Source organism: Oncorhynchus mykiss, chromosome 13 (assembly GCF_057628025.1).
Source record: "Oncorhynchus mykiss isolate SJ-2025 chromosome 13, ASM5762802v1, whole genome shotgun sequence".
Lineage (NCBI taxonomy): Eukaryota > Metazoa > Chordata > Actinopteri > Salmoniformes > Salmonidae > Oncorhynchus > Oncorhynchus mykiss.
The window spans coordinates 18,103,908-18,125,000 of NC_143034.1; the positions used below are offsets into that span (position 1 = coordinate 18,103,908).

Sequence of the window (21,093 nt, forward strand, 5' to 3'; positions counted from 1 at the left end):
TCGGAGTCGTTTTTTTGGGTCGCTGCATGGGATCCACTCCGTTGTCCTGTTTGTAAGGCAGAACACAGGATCCGCGTCGCGAAAAACATATTCTTGGTCGTACTGATGGTGAGTTGACGCTGATCTTATATTCAGTAGTTCTTCTCGACTGTATGTAATGAAACCTAAGATGACCTGGGGTACTAATGTAAGAAATAACACGTAAAAAAACAAAAAACTGCATAGTTTCCTAGGAACGCGAAGCGAGGCGGCCATCTCTGTCGGCGCCTGAAGTCCAACTAAAGTGTTATTATAGGGCCCTGTTGTTGTCTACGTGGTTCCACCTAACTAAAGTGTTATTATAGGGCCCTGTTTTTGCCTGTGGTTCAGTCTGTATGTCCTGTTAATCCAGTTTGTATGTTCTGTTAATCCAGTCTCCATGTCCTGTTAATCCAGTCTGTATGTTCTGTTAATCCAAACTCTCTGTCCTGTTAATCGAGTCTGTATGTTCTGTTAATCCAGTCTTTCTGTCCAGTTAATCCAGCCTCCATGTCCTGTTAATCCAGTCTCTCTGTTCTGTTAATCCAGTCTCCATGTCCTGTTAATCCAGTCTCTCTGTCCTGTTAATCCAGTCTCCATGTCCTGTTAATCCAGTCTCTCTGTCCTGTTAATCCAGTCTGTATGTCCTGTTAATCCAGGCTGTATATTCTGTTTATCCAGTCTCTCTGTTCTGTTAACCCAGTCTGTATATCCTGTTAATCCAGTCTGTATATCCTGTTAATCCAGGCTGTATATTCTGTTAATCCAGTCTCTCTGTTATGTTAATCCAGTCTCTCTGTCCTGTTAATCCAGTATGTATATTCTGTTAATCCAGTCTCTCAACACTGTGTATTATCCTTAACCCTGGTGCCTCTACGTGGTTTGAGCGCTGCAGTATAATGGTGATATTACTCAACTGTGTGACCCTGGGCATGTACCAACCCTGTGAGAACATAGACTGCTCTTCAGACCGCTGTAAGGTACTACAGGTCAGTATCAATCACACACACACACACACACACATACACATTGCACGCACACACAAATTGCACGCACACACACACACACAAACACTTATACTGTGTAACTATGCAACCCTGTGCAAGGACCACGACTCACTTTCTTCACACCTCTCAAATTCCTCTCAATAGCACCTCTTGTCTTCTATTGAAAAAGGACTTCTCTTCCTTCTTTCTTCTCTGTCTTTTCTCTCTGATGTGAAGGCAATACAGAGACACATAGCCTGTATAGCCTATGTATGAACACATACTGTGCATGTAGGAGTGTGTGTGTGTGTGTGTGTGTGTGTGTGTGTGTGTGTGTGTGTGTGTGTGTGTACAGCCAGGTCACCTGTGATACAAGTCAGTATTTGACGTCCATCCATGTATGAGGACTTCGGGAGATGAGGTGGAAATTGGCCACTAGGGGCAACAGTGAGCACTGTTACCTTCCAATAGGTTTTGCTTATACTTGGTCATAGTTGACAAGGATTTGGGCTTTGTGGACGGGGATGGCGGATGGGCGGATGGCGGATGGCGGATGGCGGATGGGGATGGCGGATGGGCGGATGGCGGATGGGGATGGCGCATGGGGATGGCGGATGGGGATGGCGGATGGGGGATGGCGCATGGGGATGGCGGATGGGGATGGCGGAGGGGGATGGCGGATGGGGATGGCGGATGGGGATGGGGGATGCGGATGGCGGATGGGGATGGCGGATGGGGATGGGGGATGGCGAATGGCGGATGGGGATGGCGGAAGGGGATGGGGGATGGCGAATGGCGGATGGGGATGGCGGAAGGGGGATGGCGGATGGGGATGGCGGATGGGGATGGCGGATGGGGGATGGCGGAAGGGGGATGGCGGATGGGGAAGGCGGATGGGGATGGCGGATGGGGGATTGCGGATAGGGATGGCGGATGGGGGATGGCGGATGGGGATGGCGGATGGGGATGGGGGATGGCGGATGGGCGGATGGGGGATGGGGATGGGGGATGGTGGATGGGGAATGCGGATGAGGGATGGGCGGATGGGGGACGGGGGATGGCGGATGGGGATGGTGGATGGCGGATGGGGATGGTGGATGGCGGATGGGGGATGGTGGATGGCGGATGGGCAGATGGGGATGGCGGATGGGCGGATGGGGGATGCGGAATGCGGATGGGCGGATGGGGGATGGTGGATGGGGAAAGCGGATGGGGGATGGGGGATGGCGGATGGGGATGGCGGATGGGGATGGCGGATGGCGGATGGCGGATGGCGGATGGGGATGGGCGGATGGGGGATGGCGGATGGGGATGGCGGATGTGGATGGCGGATGGGGGATGGGGGATGGGCGTAAGCCTCTGATTCTAAACTTTAAACGGCTGAATCCAGCGATGGGAAGTTGTTTCAGAGATTGTAGTTTGAACCTTTTACAGCAGTGGGCTAGATCAGGGTCACTCAGAGTGTTTCGTGGTAGCCAAACAAATCTACTTTGAAACAAAAGTATACACCTCACACACATGGTTATGGCCTTATAGATATAGAGATGAAAAGGTTCAAATGTTGAGTTTGCATCCCAATATTACACTTTACATACACTACCGTTCAAAAGTTTGGGGTCACTTAGAAATGTCCTTGTTTAAAAAAAATAAATAAATTGTCCATTAAAATAACATCAAATTGATCAGAAATTTGGTGTAGACATTCTTAATGGTGTAAATGACTATAGCTGGAAACGGCAGATTTTTTGTGGAATCTCTTTTTATGGAATCTCAATTATGCTGGCGCAACTGAAAACTGTTGTGCTGATTCAATTACCATCCAGAGTTAAGGCTTAACCTTAACCATCCAGAGTTAAGGCTTAACCTTAACCTTAACCATCCAGAGTTAAGACTTAACCTTAACCTTAACCATCCAGAGTTAAGGCTTACCCTTAACCTTAACCATCCAGAGTTAAGGCTTAACCTTAACCATCCAGAGTTAAGGCTTAACCTTAACCATCCAGAGTTAAGGCTTACCCTTAACCTTAACCATCCAGAGTTAAGGCTTAACCTTAACCTTAACCATCCAGAGTTAAGGCTTACCCTTAACCTTAACCATCTAGAGTTAAGGCTTACCCTTAACCTTAACCATCCAGAATTAAGGCTTAACCTTAACCTTAACCATCCAGAGTTAAGGCTTAACCTTAACCTTAACCATCCAGAGTTAAGGCTTACCCTTAACCTTAACCATCCAGAGTTAAGGCTTAACCTTAACCATCCAGAGTTAAGGCTTACCCTTAACCTTAACCATCCAGAGTTAAGGCTTATCCTTAACGTTAACCATCCAGAGTTAAGGCTTACCCTTAACCTTAACCATCCAGAGGTAAGGCTTAACCTTAACCTTAACCATCCAGAGTTAAGGCTTAACCTTAACCTTAACCATCCAGAGTTAAGGCTTACCCTTAACCTTAACCATCCAGAGTTAAGGCTTAACCTTAACCATCCAGAGTTAAGGCTTAACCTTAACCTTAACCATCCAGAGTTAAGGCTTACCGTTAACCTTAACCATCCAGAGTTAAGGCTTAACCTTAACCATCCAGAGTTAAGGCTTATCCTTAACCTTAACCATCCAGAGTTAAGGCTTATCCTTAACCTTAACCATCCAGAGTTAAGGCTTACCCTTAACCTTAACCATCCAGAGTTTAGGCTTAACCTTAACCTTAACCATCCAGAGTTAAGGCTTATCCTCAACCATCCAGAGTTAAGGCTTACCCTTAACCTTAACCATCCAGAGTTAAGGCTTATCCTTAACCATCCAGAGTTTAAGGCTTACCCTTAACCTTAACCATGCAGAGTTAAGGCTTACCTTAAGATTTCAGAGTTATGCCTAAACTAAGCTGACAATTTGAAATGTGACATTTGAGAAACATGGATGAACATCTAATTCTGACTTGAAACTCTGAGAGCTAGTTGATGTGTGTGTGTGTGTGTGTGTGTGTGTGTGTGTGTGTGTGTGTGTGTGTGTGTGTGTGTGTGTGTGTGTGTGTGTGTGTGTGTATGTGCGTGCGTGCGTGCGTGCGTGTGTATTCTCCTGTATCCTCCTGCCCATACGTATTGGTCTTTACTGTGGATTTAAAATCTCTATGGGGAATAGAGGACAACTGGTGTCTTATATCACTGTTTACTGAATCTACCTCTCCCTCACTGCAACCCATGAAGAGTCAGTCTACAGGCTGACATTATTCAGTACTCTATGTACCGTATAAACACTGCACAGTGTACAGGTTGACATGATCTATTCCTCTATGTACCGTATAAACACCATCACAGTCTACAGGTTGACATTATTCAGTCCTCTATGTACCGTATAAACACCATCACAGTGTACAGGTTGACATGATCTATTCCTCTATGTACCGTATAAACACCATCACAGTCTACAGGTTGACATTATTCAGTCCTCTATGTACCGTATAAACACTGCACAGTCTACAGGTTGACATGATCTATTCCTCTATGTACCGTATAAACACCATCACAGTCTACAGGCTGACATTATTCAGTCCTCTATGTACCGTATAAACACTGCACAGTCTACAGGTTGACATGATCCATTCCTCTATGTACCGTATAAACACCATCACAGTGTACAGGTTGACATGATCTATTCCTCTATGTACCGTATAAACACCATCACAGTGTACAGGTTGACATGATCTATTCCTCTATGTACCGTATAAACACCATCACAGTGTACAGGTTGACATTATTCAGTACTCTATGTACCGTATAAACACCATCACAGTCTACAGGTTGACATGATCTATTCCTCTATGTACCGTATAAACACCATCACAGTCTACAGGTTGACATGATCTATTCCTCTATGTACCGTATAAACACCATCACAGTGTACAGGCTGACATTATTCAGTACTCTATGTACCGTATAAACGCTGCACAGTGTACAGGTTGACATGATCTATTCCTCTATGTACCGTATAAACAACGTAACAATGGACAGATTGACATTATTCAGTCCTCTATGTACCGTATAAACACTGCACAGTGTACAGGTTGACATGATCTAATCCTCTATGTACCGTATAAACACTGCACAGTGTACAGGTTGACATGATCTATTCCTCTATGTACCGTATAAACACCATCACAGTGTACAGGTTGACATTATCTATTCCTCTATGTACCGTATAAACAACGTAACAATGGACAGATTGACATTATTCAGTCCTCTATGTACCGTATAAACACCATCACAGTGTACAGGTTGACATGATCTAATCCTCTATGTACCGTATAAACACTGCACAGTGTACAGGTTGACATGATCTATTCCTCTATGTACCGTATAAACACCATCACAGTGTACAGGTTGACATGATCTATTCCTCTATGTACCGTATAAACACCATCACAGTGTACAGGTTGACATTATCTAATCCTCTATGTACCGTATAAACACCATCACAGTCTACAGGTTGACATGATCTATTCCTCTATGTATCGTATAAATAACGTAACAATGGACAGATTGACATGATCCAGTCCTCTATGGACCGTATAAACAACGTAATTTAATAATAGATAATAATAGATCATAATAGTAATATATCTAGTCTAGGCTCAGCATCCACTTGTGTGTTTGTTTGTTTGTTTGTGTGAGAGTGTGTGCGTTGTCAGTCTTTTTCTATCTGAATCCTCAGAGATGAAAAAAGACAGTTGAAATTCTTTGAGCCCTTCTGTCAAATTTGAGGGAGGGAGAGCGGGAGGGAGGGAGGGATAGAAAGAGATACCCTGTGGAAATGTCAAGTATGACTTAGTTTGATCGTTGGTACTCGATCTTTACTGAGGGTCTCTCCTCGCTCGTTGCCTTCATTTCACAAAGGTCAAAGGTGACGATTGACAGAGTTGTCACTTGACTTAACTACAGGTCTATCAGATTGCCATACCCCATTCTAATCTTCATCATTAAGGTGGATATAACATCTGAACCTCTATCAGTGGACAGAGACTCCAGCTCTGTCAACTATACTGTGACCATACTAATGCTTTCAGCTCAGAACAACAAATAAATGGGTTGTATCATGCAGTTCAATTTCAAATCATGTTGCGTGCATGATTCAATTTAATACAATTACGAGCACTCTATGAACCAAATAATGATGCTGTAATCCCTGGAATAAACAGCAGACAACAAACAGAATGTTGGAGTGAATGAATTAAGCCCAACAATAACAACAACAACAACAACAATATTAATGTCGACAACAGAAGCAGCAGAGATTGGTGATGCCTTTAAACAGTTTTAATTAGCTGCTTGATTAGGGACCGTGGTTCGATGTGTGTGTGTGTGTGTGTGTGTATGCGTGCGCGCGTGCGTGTGTGTGTGTATACGTGCGCACGTGCGTGTGTGTGTAAGCTTTTCGCTGATTGCTGTTCAAACAAATAGTTTTTCATTAATCGTTTACAGAAAGAAGGGAATGGAGGATGGAGAAGGGTGATATGGAGGGAGGGAGGGAGGGAGGATGGAGAAGGGTGATATGGAGGAGGGAGGATGGAGAAGGGTGATATGGAGGGAGGGAGGGAGGGAGGATGGAGAAGGGTGATATGGAGGAGGGAGGATGGAGAAGGGTGATATGGAGGGAGGGAGGGAGGGAGGATGGAGAAGGGTGATATGGAGGAGGGAGGATGGAGAAGGGTGATATGGAGGGAGGGAGGGAGGGAGGATGGAGAAGGGTGATATGGAGGAGGGAGGATGGAGAAGGGTGATATGGAGGGAGGGAGGGAGGGAGGATGGAGAAGGGTGATATGGAGGGAGGGAGGATGGAGAAGGGTGATATGGAGGGAGGGAGGATGGAGAAGGGTGATATGGAGGGAGGGAGGGAGGGAGGGAGGGAGGGAGGGAGGGAGGGAGGGAGGGAGGGAGGGAGGGAGGGAGGGAGGGAGGGAGGATGGAGAAGGGTGATATGGAGGAGGGAGGATGGAGAAGGGTGATATGGAGGGAGGGAGGGAGGGAGGATGGAGAAGGGTGATATGGAGGGAGGGAGGATGGAGAAGGGTGATATGGAGGGAGGGAGGATGGAGAAGGGTGATATGGAGGGAGGGAGGGAGGGAGGGAGGGAGGGAGGGAGGGGAGGGAGGGAGGGAGGATGGAGAAGGGTGATATGGAGGGAGGGAGGATGGAGAAGGGTGATATGGAGGGAGGGAGGGAGGGATGGAGAAGGGTGATATGGAGGGAGGGAGGATGGAGAAGGGTGATATGGAGGGAGGGAGGATGGAGAAGGGTGATTTGGAGGGAGGGAGGGAGGGAGGATGGAGAAGGGTGATATGGAGGGAGGGAGGATGGAGAAGGGTGAGGTGGAGGGAGGGAGGGATGGGAGGATGGAGAAGGGGGATATGGAGGGAGGGAGGGAGGGAGGGAGGATGGAGAAGGGTGATATGGAGGGAGGGAGGATGGAGAAGGGTGATATGGAGGAGGGAGGGAGGGGATGGAGAAGGGTTGATATGGAGGAGGGGGGATGGAGAAGGGTGATAGGGAGGGAGGGAGGATGGAGAAGGGTGATATGGAGGGAGGGAGGAGGGAGAAGGGTGATATGGAGGGAGGAGGATGGAGAAGGGTTGATATGGAGGGAGGGAGGATGGAGAAGGGTGATATGGAGGGAGGGAGGATGGAGAAGGGTGATTGGGAGGGAGGGAGGATGGAGAAGGGTGATATGGAGGGAGGGAGGATGGAGAAGGGTGATAGGGAGGGAGGGAGGATGGAGAAGGGTGATAGGGAGGGAGGGAGGATGGAGAAGGGTGATGGAGGGAGGGGGATGGAGAGGTGATAGGGAGGGAGGGAGGATGGAGAAGGGTGATAGGGAGGGAGAGATAGGGTGTGGTGCCACAACATCTACACTTTTTCCTCCTCCTAATAATAATATCTCTCTCATATATCCTCCCCAACACCCAACACCACACCACACCAACCCCACCCTCACCCAACCCACCCACCCCCACCCAACACCACCACACCAAACCAACACCACCCCCACCCACACCCCTACACCTCACCCACCACCCACCCAACACCCATCACCCAACCACCCACCCACCACCCACACCACACCCAACACCCCCACTCCCACCCCACCTCACCCAGGGAGGGAATGGAGGATGGAGAAGGGTGATATGGAGGGAGGGAGGGAGGGAGGGAATGGAGGATGGAGAGGGGTGATATGGAGGGAGGGAGGGAGGGAGGGATGGGAGGATGGAGAAGGGTGATAGGGAGGGAGGGAGGGAGGATGGAGAAGGGTGATAGGGAGGGAGGGAGGGAGGATGGAGAAGGGTGATAGGGAGGGAGGGAGGATGGAGAAGGGTGATATGGAGGGAGGGAGGGAGGGAGGGAGGATGGAGAAGGGTGATAGGGAGGGAGGGAGGGAGGATGGAGAAGGGTGATATGGAGGGAGGGAGGGAGGGAGGGAGGATGGAGAAGGGTGATAGGGAGGGAGGGAGGGAGGATGGAGAAGGGTGATAGGGAGGGAGGGAGGGAGGATGGAGAAGGGTGATAGGGAGGGAGGGAGGGAGGATGGAGAAGGGTGATAGGAGGGAGGGAGGGAGATGGAGAAGGGTGATAGGGAGGGAGGGAGGGAGGATGGAGAAGGGTGATATGGAGGGAGGGAGGGAGGATGGAGAAGGGTGATATGGAGGGAGGGAGGGAGGGAGGGAATGGAGGATGGAGAAGGGGGATATGGAGGGAGGGAGGATGGAGAAAGGGTGATATGGAGGGAGGGAGGGAGGGAAAGGAGGATGGAGAAGGGTGATATGGAGGGAGGGAGGGGAGGGACGGAGGATGGAGAAGGGTGATATGGAGGGAGGGAGGGAGGGAGGGAGGGATGATGATGATAAGTCATGATCCTTTCTTCCCTCACCACACTGCCCCCTTTCCCCCTCTTTTCCTTCCTTCATCCTCCCTCTCCTTCTCACCCACTCTCCCTCACTCCATAATCCTTCTTTCCCTCCCCTCGCTCTCTCTCCCTCTCCTCTCTCTCTTGCTTTCTCTCTCTCCACCACCCCCTCCCTCTTTCTCACCCCCTCTCCCTCCCTCAATATTAAATCCCTCTCCTCTCTCCCCCTCTCTTCTCTCCCTATCTCCTACCCCTCCCTCTCTCTCTCTCCCTCTCTCTCTCCCTCCCTCTCTCTCTCCCTCCCCTCTACCTCTCGCTCCCCCTCTCTCAGGCCTTCGATGTGTTCATCTATGTCTTCTTTGCGGTGGAAATGGTGGTGAAGATGATGGCCCTCGGAATCTTTGGCCATCGCTGTTACCTGGGAGACACGTGGAACCGTCTGGATTTCTTCATCGTCATGGCAGGGGTAGGATTGTCTCTCTCTCTCTCTCTCTCTCTCTGTCTCGCTCTCTGTCTCTCTCTGTCTCTCTCTCTCTCTCTCTCTCTCTCTCTCTCTCTCTCTCTCTGTCTCTCTCTCTGTCTCTCTCTCTCTGTCTCTCTCTCTGTCTCTCTCTCTCTCTGTCTCTCTCTCCCTCCCTCCCTCTCTCTCTCTCTCTCTCTCTCTGTCTCTCTCTGTCTCTCTCTCTCTCTGTCTCTCTCTCTCTCTCTGTCTCTCTCTCTCCCTCCCTCCCTCTCTCTGTCTCTCTCTCTCTCTCTCTCTCTCTCTGTCTCTCTCTCTCTCTCTCTCTCTGTCTCTCTCTCTCTCTCTGTCTCTCTCTCTCTCTCTCTGTCTCTCTCTCTCTGTCTCTCTCTCTCCCTCCCTCTCTCTCTGTCTCTCTCTCTCTCTCTGTCTCTCTCTGTCTCTCTCTCTCTCTCTCTGTCTCTCTCTCTCTCTCTCCCTCCCTCTCTCTCTGTCTCTCTCTCTCTCTCTCTGTCTCTCTCTGTCTCTCTCTGTCTCTCTCTCTCTCTCTCTCTCTCTCTCTCTCTCTCTCTCGTGTTAACATTGCCAAAGCAAGTGGAGTAGATAATATACAAAATGTCATATTACGTATATATACAGTGTTGTAACGATGTACAGTACATATGGTTAAATTAATTAATTGGTCATGCATTTGGCAGGAGGTTAGGAAGTGCAGCTCAAGTTCCACCTCATTTTGTGGCAGTGTGCACATAGCCTGTCTTCTCTTGAGAACCAGGTCTGCCTACGGCGGCCTTTCTCAACAGCAAGGCAATTCTCACTGAGTCTGTACATAGTCAAAGCTTTCCTTAGGTTTGGGTCAGTCACAGTGGTCAGGTATTCTGCCACTGTGTTCTCTTTGTTTAGGGCCAAATAGCATTCTAGTTTGCTCTGTTTTTTCTCTTTCTCTCTCTCTTTATCTTCTGTCACAACATCCTCTCTCTCCCTCCCCCTCATCTCTCTCTCTCTATCTTTCTGTCACACACTCTCTCTCTCCTCCCCCCATCTCTCTCTATCTTTCTGTCACTATATCTCTCTCTCCTCCCCATCTCTCTCTATCTTTCTGCCACAATATCTCTCTCTCTCTCTCCCCCTCTTTATTTCTTTCTCTCCGTCCGTATCTTATCTGAACACCTGCTAGGTGCAGATGTCTTAGTGGTGGATGGCTTGTTCAGTATGAACTTTTGAAGTTGCTAAAATTTTTATCCTGTAACTTATAGTGCAGTGGTGGTCAATTCAAGTCTCTAACTGCTGCTTGCATTTTCTCCCTGGTTTGTTAGCTGATTGATTTCATGTCTCCTATTGGAGACCTCAATGTCCCCCACCCCACAGCATTGAATGGTGCCAGACGAGTTCTGGATTGCAATGCTGGAGTATATATCAACAGTCCAATGGTGATTTAAATACAGACGGTACAGGCTCTGGAGTGGGTACCCACAGTGTGATGTATCACTGCAGTACACACACTGGGTTCCAACGGGTTGTTCTCAGGACTCTAACTGTTGTAAATCCCCCCCAGTGGGAAAAACAACATCACAGACCTGTATCAAGTTTCTGGCCCAGGCCCAGGACTCTAACTGTTGTAAATCCCCCAAAATGAAAAAACACCTTATTGTCTCCGGGAGAGGTCTCCAATACAAACTTCATCTCTCTTTCCCCTCTCTCCTCCATCTCTCTCCCCTCTCTCCTCCCATCCCTCCCTCTCTCCTCCACTCCCTCCCCTTCCTCTATCTCTCTCCCCTCTCTCTCCATCTCCCTCCCCTCTCTCCTCCATCTCTCTCCTCCATCTCTCTCCCTCCTTCCTCCATCTCTCTCCCTCTCTCCTCCATCTCTCTCCCTCCCTCCCACCCCTTCCCCCTTTCCCTCTCTCCTCCATCTCTCTTCCATCTCTCTTCCCCCTCTCCCCTCTCTCCTCCATCTCTCTTCCATCTCTCTTCTCCTCCTCCATCTCTCTTCCATCTCTCTTCCCTCTCTCCACCATCTCTCTTTCCCCTCTCTCCTCCATCTCTCTTCCCTCTCTCCTACATCTCTCTTCCATCTCTCTTCCCCTCTCTTCTCCATCTCTCTTCCCTTTCCCCCTCTCTCCTCCTTCTCTCTTCCCCCTCTCCCATCTCTCCTCCATCTCTCCCCTCTATCCTCAATCTCTCTTCCCCTCTCCCCCTCTCTTCTCAATCTCTCTTCCCCCTCTCCCCTCTCTCCTCCATCTCTCTTCCCCCTCTCCCCTCTCTCCTCCATCTCTCTTCCCCCTCTCCCCTCTCTACTCCATCTCTCTTCCCCCTCTCCCTCTCTACTCCATCTCTGTCCCTCTCCCCTCACTGTCTCCCTCCCCTCTCCCCTCTCTCTTTCCTGTTCACTCTTAATCTTTCTTCAACATTGTTTACATAAGGATGCCAGATGGATGGATTGTTTCTATGTCTCAGTGCCAAGTCTATAGTCAGTGTGGCACAAGTGAAGTGCTTCCCCAACCATGTCGGTGCTGTCCTCATCCTCCCTGCAATAGTGTGACTGCCACACACAGCGAGGAACGAGGGAGGAGGGCGTTAACCCCCCCCCCCCCCCCCCCCCAACACACACACAGACAGCGAGGAGCGGCAGGGAGGAGGGATTACCCCCCCCCCCCCCCCCAAACACACACACACACACACAGCGAGGAACGGCAGGGAGGAGGGAGTTGACCCCCTCCCCCAAATACACACACGTGCGGTGCAGAAAACAAGCAGAAGGAGTGCATTACAAGAAAACATAGCAGAAGGAGTGCATTACAAGAAGACAAGCAGAAGGAGTGCATTACAAGAAGACAAGCAGAAGGAGTGCATTACAAGAAGACAAGCAGAAGGAGTGCATTACAAGAAGACAAGCAGAAGGAGTGCATTACAAGAAAACAAGCAGAAGGAGTGCATTACAAGAAGACAAGCAGAAGGAGAGCATTACAAGAAACAAGCAGAAGGAGTGCATTACAAGCTAACAAGCAGAAGGAGTGCATTACAAGAAGACAAGCAGAAGGAGTGCATTACAAGAATACAAGCAGAAGGAGTGCATTACAAGAATACAAGCAGAAGGAGTGCATTACAAGAAGACAAGCAGAAGGAGTGCATTACAAGAATACAAGCAGAAGGAGTGCATTACAAGTAACAAGCAGAAGGAGTGCATTACAAGAAGACAAGCAGAAGGAGTGCATTACAAGAAAACAAGCAGAAGGAGTGCATTACAAGAAGACAAGCAGAAGGAGTGCATTACAAGAAGACAAGCAGAAGGAGTGCATTACAAGAAGACAAGCAGAAGGAGTGCATTACAAGAAGACAAGCAGAAGGAGTGCATTACAAGAAAACAAGCAGAAGGAGTGCATTACAAGAATACAAGCAGAAGGAGTGCATTACAAGAAGACAAGCAGAAGGAGTGCATTACAAGAATACAAGCAGAAGGAGTGCATTACAAGAAACAAGCAGAAGGAGTGCATTACAAGCTAACAAGCAGAAGGAGTGCATTACAAGAAGACAAGCAGAAGGAGTGCATTACAAGAAAACAAGCAGAAGGAGTGCATTACAAGAAGACAAGCAGAAGGAGTGCATTACAAGAAGACAAGCAGAAGGAGTGCATTACAAGAAAACAAGCAGAAGGAGTGCATTACAAGAAGACAAGCAGAAGGAGTGCATTACAAGAAAACAAGCAGAAGGAGTGCATTACAAGAAAACAAGCAGAAGGAGTGCATTACAAGAGTACAAGCAGAAGGAGTGCATTACAAGAATACAAGCAGAAGGAGTGCATTACAAGAATACAAGCAGAAGGAGTGCATTACAAGAGTACAAGCAGAAGGAGTGCATTACAAGCTAACAAGCAGAAGGAGTGCATTACAAGAAGACAAGCAGAAGGAGTGCATTACAAGAAAACAAGCAGAAGGAGTGCATTACAAGAGTACAAGCAGAAGGAGTGCATTACAAGAATACAAGCAGAAGGAGTGCATTACAAGAAGACAAGCAGAAGGAGTGCATTACAAGCTAACAAGCAGAAGGAGTGCATTACAAGAAGACAAGCAGAAGGAGTGCATTACAAGCTAACAAGCAGAAGGAGTGCATTACAAGAAGACAAGCAGAAGGAGTGCATTACAAGCTAACAAGCAGAAGGAGTGCATTACAAGAAGACAAGCAGAAGGAGTGCATTACAAGCTAACAAGCAGAAGGAGTGCATTACAAGAAGACAAGCAGAAGGAGTGCATTACAAGAATACAAGCAGAAGGAGTGCATTACAAGAAGACAAGCAGAAGGAGTGCATTACAAGCTAACAAGCAGAAGGAGTGCATTACAAGCTAACAAGCAGAAGGAGTGCATTACAAGAGCAGCACAGCTCTGACAACCCTTAACCTTTGGACCCGTGCCTGTTTGTTTGTACTATGGTTATGGTTGATGTGCATGCACATGGGGGGTGGCCCTCTCCCAGTCTGTTGTCCCCACTTGCTTCAAGATGTCCAACATTGTTCCTGTACCCAAGAAACTGAAGCTAACTCAACTAAATGACTATCCCTAGCACTCACTTGTGTCATCATGAAGTGCTTTGAGAGACTAGTTAAGGATCATATCACCTCCACCTTCACCCTAGACTAGTGTTGGGTGTGTGTGTGTGTCTGGAGAATTGTACACATTTTGCCATGGGGCGGAGAGAACATTTTGCAAATGTATAACTACTTTCATGCACATGTCTACGTTTTAGTATTTTAGTGCAGTTGAGATTGCATCATCTATGGATCTGTTTGGGCGGTATGCAAATTGGAGTGTGTCTAGGGTGTCTGGGAGGAATTGATGTGTGCCATAACCAGCCTTTCAAAGCACTTCATGATTACCAATGTGAGTTCTACAGGGTGGAAGTCATTCTGGCATGAAGCCTTAGAGTTAATGATTACCAATGTGAGTTCTACAGGGTGGAAGTCATTCTGGCATGAGGCCTTAGAGTTAATGATTACCAATGTGAGTTCTACAGGGTGGTAGTCATTCTGGCATGAAGCCTTAGAGTTAATGATTACCAATGTGAGTTCTACAGGGTGGTAGTCATTCTAGCATGAAGCCTTAGGGTAATTGGGAACAGGAATGATGGTAGTCAGTGTAAGACATCTGGGCATTACAGAGGTTGAAAATGACTGTGAATATGACTGCCAGCTGTTCAGTGCATGTTCTGAGAAAGCACCCTGGAACATCTTCCGGCCCCGCGGCCTTGCGAGTGTTGACCTGATTAAAGTCCTTACCACATGAGCATCGGAGAGTGAGATCATCCGGTCATCTGTGTCGGCAGGGGCCCTCATGCATGGCACGGTGTTGTTACTGTCGAAGCCTGCATATAATGCATTGAGTTCTTCTGGTAGAGAGGCATCGTTGGGCAGATCACGGCTGGGTCTTCCTTTGTATTCTGTAATGACCTGTAGCCCCTGCCACATTCAACATGTGTTGGAGCCTGTGTAATATGATTCCACCTTATTCCTATATTGTCCTTTCGCTTGTTTGATGACAGTGCTGAGTTCATATTGGGACTTCTTGTACGTGTTCCTGTCCTCAGCCGTAGCCTTAGGGTTGCCTGTGATAGCCCTGTGTACGGTAGCCTTGTCCTTTAGCATGCTAGCTCAGTGCATGCCAAGGGCAGCAATAGCATTAACTTTAGCTGAGTGGCACTGATCTTAATGTGTAGGAGCGCTTCCTAGCTATGTAGCTAGCCCTGCCTGCAGCACTGAGAGAGAGAGAGAGAGAGAGAGAGAGAGAGAGATAGAGAGATGAGGGATCAGTGACAGGGATCACTAATATTCTGATGGTTTCTCTCTCTCTCTCTCTCTCTCTCTCTCTCTCTCTCTCTCTCTCTCTCTCTCTCTCTCTCTCTCCTGTCGCTCTCTTCTCTCTCTCTCTCTCTGTCTCTGTCTCTCTCTCTCTCTCTCTCTCTCTCTCTCTCAATTCAATTTCAATTCAAGGGCTTTATTGGCATGGGAAACATGTGTTAACATTGCCAAAGCAAGTGAGGTAGATAATATGTAAAGTGAATATATAAAGTGAAATAAACAATAAAAATTAACAGTAAACATTACACATATAGAAGTTTCAAAACAATAAAGACATTACAAATGTCATATTATATATATATATATATATATATATATATATATATATATATATATATATATATACAGTGTTTTAACAATGTACAAATGGTAAAGGACACAAGATAAAATAAATAAGCATAAATATGGGTTGTATTTACAATGGTGTTTGTTCTTCACTGGTTGCCCTTTTCTCGTGGCAACAGGTCACAAATCTTGCTGCTGTGATGGCACACTGTGGAATTTCACCCAGTAGATATGGGAGTTTTTCAAAATTGGATTTGTTTTCGAATTCTTTGTGGATCTGTGTAATCTGAGGGAAATATGTGTCTCTAATATGGTCATACATTTGGCAGGAGGTTAGGAAGTGCAGCTCAGTTTCCACCTCATTTTGTGGGCAGTGTGCACATAGCCTGTCTTTTCTTGAGAGCCATGTCTGCCTACGGCGGCCTTTCTCAATAGCAAGGCTATGCTCACTGAGTCTGTACATAGTCAAAGCTTTCCTTAATTTTGGGTCAGTCACAGTGGTCAGGTATTCTGCCGCTGTGTACTCTCTGTGTAGGGCCAAATAGCTCTCTCTCTCTCTCTCCCTCCATCTCTCTTTCTCTACAGTACCAGTCAAACATTTGGACACATCTACTCATTCAAGGTTTTTCTTTATTTTTACTACTTTCTAGTAGAATAATAGTGAAGACGTCAAAACTATGACATAACACATATGGAATCATGTAGTAACCAAACAAATGTTAAACAAATACAAATATAGTCTATATTTGATATTCTTCAAAGTAGCCACCTTTTTCTTTGATGACAGCTTTGCACACTCTCTGGCATTCTCTCAACCAGCTTCAAGAGGTAATCACCTGGGATGCTGTATCACTGCAGAATGCTGTGGTTGCCTTGCTGGCAAAAGAGAGAAAGAGAGAAGGGGGAGTATAGAATGATGTAATCCACAGACTGGATGCTGCGACTGCACTCAGTAATAATACCCTTCTTTTCTCCCACATAAAACAAAGACATTAACTGAGAGAAAGCATGACAACACCCAGAGAGCCCGATAGCACTGGCTGAACTGAATAATGGTTGATAGACAAGGGAGGGTCAGAATAGTACTCAACTGAATAGTACACAGACACACCCTCAGGAAACCCTATACCAGTCAATCAGATCAATAAGATTAGGCACAGAGAGGCTCAGAGAGGTGCAGAGAGGCACATATAGGTGCAGAGAGGTGCAGAGAGGCACATAGAGGTGCAGAGAGGCGCAGAGAGGCACAGAGAGTCGCAGACAGGCACAGAGAGGTGCAGAGAGGCCTAGCGAGGCACAGAGGTGCAGAGAGATGCAGAGAGGCACATAGAGGTGCAGAGAGATGCAGAGAGGCGCAGAGAGGCACAGAGAGGTGCAGAGAGGCCTAGCGAGGCACAGAGGCACAGAGAGGCGCAGAGAGGCGCAGAGAGGCACAGACAGGCACAGACAGGCACAGAGAGGTGCAGAGAGGCGCAGACAGGCACAGAGAGGCACAGACAGGCATAGAGAGGTGCAGAGAGGCGCAGAGAGGCACAGAGAGGCGCAGAGAGGTGCAGAGAGGCGCAGACAGGCACAGAGAGGTGCAGAGAGGCGCAGAGAGCTGCAGAGAGGCACAGAGAGGCACAGAGATGCGCATAGAAGTGCAGAGAGGCGCAGAGAGGCGCAGACAGGCACAGAGAGGCGCAGAGAGGCGCAGAGAGGTGCAGAGAGGTGCAGAGAGGCACAGAGAGGTGCAGAGAGGCACAGAGAGGCAGGGACAATCAAAAGACAGATTAAGGGAAACCTTCAGTCAGACAGAGAGACAGACAGAGAGACAGACAGGACATTGCATCATTCCGCTGTAGCTGTAGAGTTAATTGATGTGTGTGTGTATAGAAACAGCTGCTGCAGGTTGGCAGAGGGGAGGTAGAAATCTCCTTCTGGCGAAAGGAATTTCAATTAGGGGAAGTTGTGAGATCGATGTGTGATGTGTGTGTGTGTGTGTGTGTGTGTGTGTGTGTGTGTGTGTGTCTCTCTTCTTTGTGAGTGTGTTTGTTTATACACTATATGTACAAATGTATGTGGATACAAATGAGTGGATTCAGCTATTTCAGCCACACACGTTGCTGACAGGTATATGAAATCGAGCACACAGCCATGCAATCTCCATAAACAAACATTGGCAGTAGAATGGCCTTACTGAAGCACTTAGAGACTTTCAATGTGGCACCGTCATAGGATGCCACCTTTCCAACAAGTCAGTTCGTCAAATGTTCACCCTGCTAGAGCTGCCCCGGTCAACTGTACATGGTGTTATTGTGAAGTGCAACAACAGCTCAGCCGTGAAGTGTTGGGCCACACAACTCACAGAACGGGTCCGCTGAATGCTGAAGCGCATAGCACGTAAAAATGGTCTTTCGTCTGTTGCAACACTCACTATCAATTTACAAACTGCCTCTGGAAGCAATGTCAGGACAAGAATTGTTCGCCGGGAGCTTCATGAAATGGATTCCCATTGCCGAGCTGCTGCAAACAAGCCTAAGATCACCATGGGCTACGCCAAGATTCAGCTGGAGTTGTGTGTGTGTGTGTGTGTGTGTGTGTGTGTGTGTGTGTGTGTGTGTGTGTGTGTGAATATATGCCTATGCATCTCAACTATCCTCCTCTTCCCTTCCAAGCTGCCAACTTCTCAATGAGAACAGATGGGAGATTATAATTGATATATAGCTGTGATGGGAGACCTGAATATTTATATACATGTATACATACATCAAATCTGAGGTAGAGAGACATGTAGTTGTTATAGTGAGGTAGAGAGACATGTAGTTGTTATAATGAGGTAGAGAGACATGTAGCTGTTATAATGAGGTAGAGAGACATGTAGTTGTTATAATGAGGTAGCGAGACATGTAGTTGTTATAGTGAGGTAGAGAGACATGTAGTTGTTATAGTGAGGTAGAGAGACATGTAGTTGTTATAGTGAGGTAGAGAGACATGTAGTTGTTATAGTGAGGTAGAGAGACATGTAGTTGTTATAGTGAGGTAGAGAGACATGTAGTTGTTATAATGAGGTAGCGAGACATGTAGTTGTTATAATGAGGTAGAGAGACATGTTGTTGTTATAATGAGGTAGAGAGACATGTAGTTGTTATGGTGAGGTAGAGAGACATGTAGCTGTTATAGTGAGGTAGAGAGACATGTAGCTGTTATAATGAGGTAGAGAGACATGTAGTTGTTATAATGAGGTAGCGAGACATGTAGTTGTTATAATGAGGTAGAGAGACATGTTGTTGTTATAATGAGGTAGAGAGACATGTAGTTGTTATGGTGAGGTAGAGAGACATGTAGCTGTTATAGTGAGGTAGAGAGACATGTAGCTGTTATAATGAGGTAGAGAGACATGTAGTTGTTATAGTGAGGTAGAGAGACATGTAGTTGTTATAGTGAGGTAGCGAGACATGTAGTTGTTATAGTGAGGTAGAGAGACATGTAGTTGTTATGAGGTAGAGAGACATGTAGTTGTTATAGTGAGGTAGAAAGGCATGTAGTTGTTATAGTGAGGTAGAGAGACATGTAGTTGTTATAATGAGGTAGAGAGACGTAGTTGTTATAGTGAGGTAGAAAGGCATGTAGTTGTTATAGTGAGGTAGAGAGACATGTAGTTGTTATAGTGAGGTAGAAAGGCATGTAGTTGTTATAATGAGGTAGAGAGACATGTAGTTGTTATAATGAGGTAGAGAGACATGTAGCTGTTATAATGAGGTAGAGAGACATGTAGCTGTTATAATGAGGTAGAGAGACATGTAGTTGTTATAGTGAGGTAGAGAGACATGTAGCTGTTATAATGAGGTAGAGAGACATGTAGCTGTTATAATGAGGTAGAGAGACATGTAGCTGTTATAATGAGGTAGAGAGACATGTAGCTGTTATAATGAGGTAGGGAGACATGTAGCTGTTATAATGAGGTAGAGAGACATGTAGCTGTTATAATGAGGTAGAGAGACATGTAGCTGTTATAATGAGGTAGGGAGACATGTAGCTTTTATAATGAGGTAGAGAGACATGTAGCTGTTATAATGAGGTAGAGAGAGACATGTAGTTGTTACAGTGAGGTATCGAGACACAGTGGAGAGAATGTGTATAGAGGGGGTGTTTCAACTAGTCACGACCAGCTGTTGTCGGACTCAGGCCAGGTTTACTCACACACACACACACACACACACACACCTTGGTGAATCTGTAAGCAGGAGGTGTAACAGGACCTCGTTATAACTCTCACACCAAGAATACACACACACCTCGAATGACAACAGAAGGGTAGACACACAGACATACACATACACACAGACGTCAATCACGACAACAATGGAAGGCTAGATACAGAGAGGAGAAGATAAGAAAAGGAAAGAGAGAGAAAAGGGAAGAGAGAGGAAAGGGAAGAGAGAGGAAAGGGAAGAGAGAGGAAAGGGAAGAGAGAGGAAAGGGAAGAGAGAGAGGAAAGTGAAGAGAGAGGAAAGGGGAGGGGGGAAAGGGAAGAGAGAGGAAAGGGAAGAGAGGAAAGGGGAGAGAGGAAAGGGAAGAGAGAGGAAAGGGAAGAGAGAGAGGAAAGAGAAGAGAGAGGAAAGGGGAGGGGGAAAGGGAAGAGAGAGGAAAGGGGAGAGAGGAAAGGGAAGAGAGAGGAAAGGGAAGAGAGGAAAGGGGAGAGAGAGAGGAAAGGGAAGAGAGAGGAAAGGGAAGAGAGAGGAAAGGGAAGAGAGAGGAAAGGGGGAGAGGAAAGGGGAGATAGGAAAGGGGAGAGAGAGGAAAGGGGAGAGAGAGGAAAGGGAAGAGAGGAAAGGGGAGAGAGAGGAAAGGGAAGAGAGAGGAAAGGGGAGAGAGAGGAAAGGGAAGAGAGAGGAAAGGGAAGAGAGAGGAAAGGGGAGAGAGAGGAAAGGGAAGAGAGGAAAGGGGAGAGAGAGGAAAGGGGAGAGAGAGGAAAGGGAAGAGAGGAAAGGGAAGAGAGGAAAGGGGGGAGAGGAAAGGGGAGAGAGAGGAAAGGGGAGAGAGAGGAAAGGGGGAGACGAAAGGGGAGAGAGAGGAAAGGGAAGAGAGGAAAGGGGAGAGAGAGGAAAGGGAAGAGAGAGGAAAGGGGAGAGAGAAAATGGAAGAGTGGAAAGGGAAGAGAGAGGAAAGGGTAGAGGGGAAAGGGAAGAGAGGAAGGGGAAGAGAGGAAAGGGAAGAGAAGAAAGGGGGGAGAGGAAAGGGGGGAGAGGAAAGGGAAGAGAGGAAAGTGGAGAGAGGAAAGGGGAGAGAGGAAAGGGGAGAGAGAGGAAAGGGGAGAGAGGAAAGAGGAGAGAGAGGAAAGGGGAGAGAGGAAAGGGGAGAGAGAGGAAAGGGGAGAGATAAAATGGAAGAGTGGAAAGGGAAGAGAGAGGAAAGGGAAGAGCGGAAAGGGAAGAGAGAGGAAAGGGAAGAGAGAGATAAGGGAAGAGAGAGGAAAGGGGAGGGGGGGAGAGAGAGGAAAGGGAAGAGAGAGGAAAGGGGAGAGAGAGGAAAGGGAAGAGAGGAAAGGGAAGAGAGGAAAGGGGGGAGAGGGAAAGGGGAGAGAGGAAAGGGGAGAGAGAGGAAAGGGAGAGATAAAATGGAAGAGTGG

At 47.4% G+C, this 21,093-nt stretch overlaps 1 protein-coding gene across 1 annotated transcript in view; it reads left to right on the plus strand.

Annotated features, from left to right (window-relative positions):
• Positions 1–798: 798 nt before the first annotated feature.
• Positions 799–21,093, plus strand: part of LOC110495059 (voltage-dependent T-type calcium channel subunit alpha-1I) — a 183,201-nt gene continuing 162,906 nt past the window's right edge. Inside the window, 2 exon segments of the mRNA XM_090195546.1 lie at positions 799–1,007; positions 9,221–9,363. Of these exon segments, the coding sequence (XP_090051672.1) occupies positions 918–1,007; positions 9,221–9,363 (233 nt within the window). The 5' untranslated portion in view covers positions 799–917.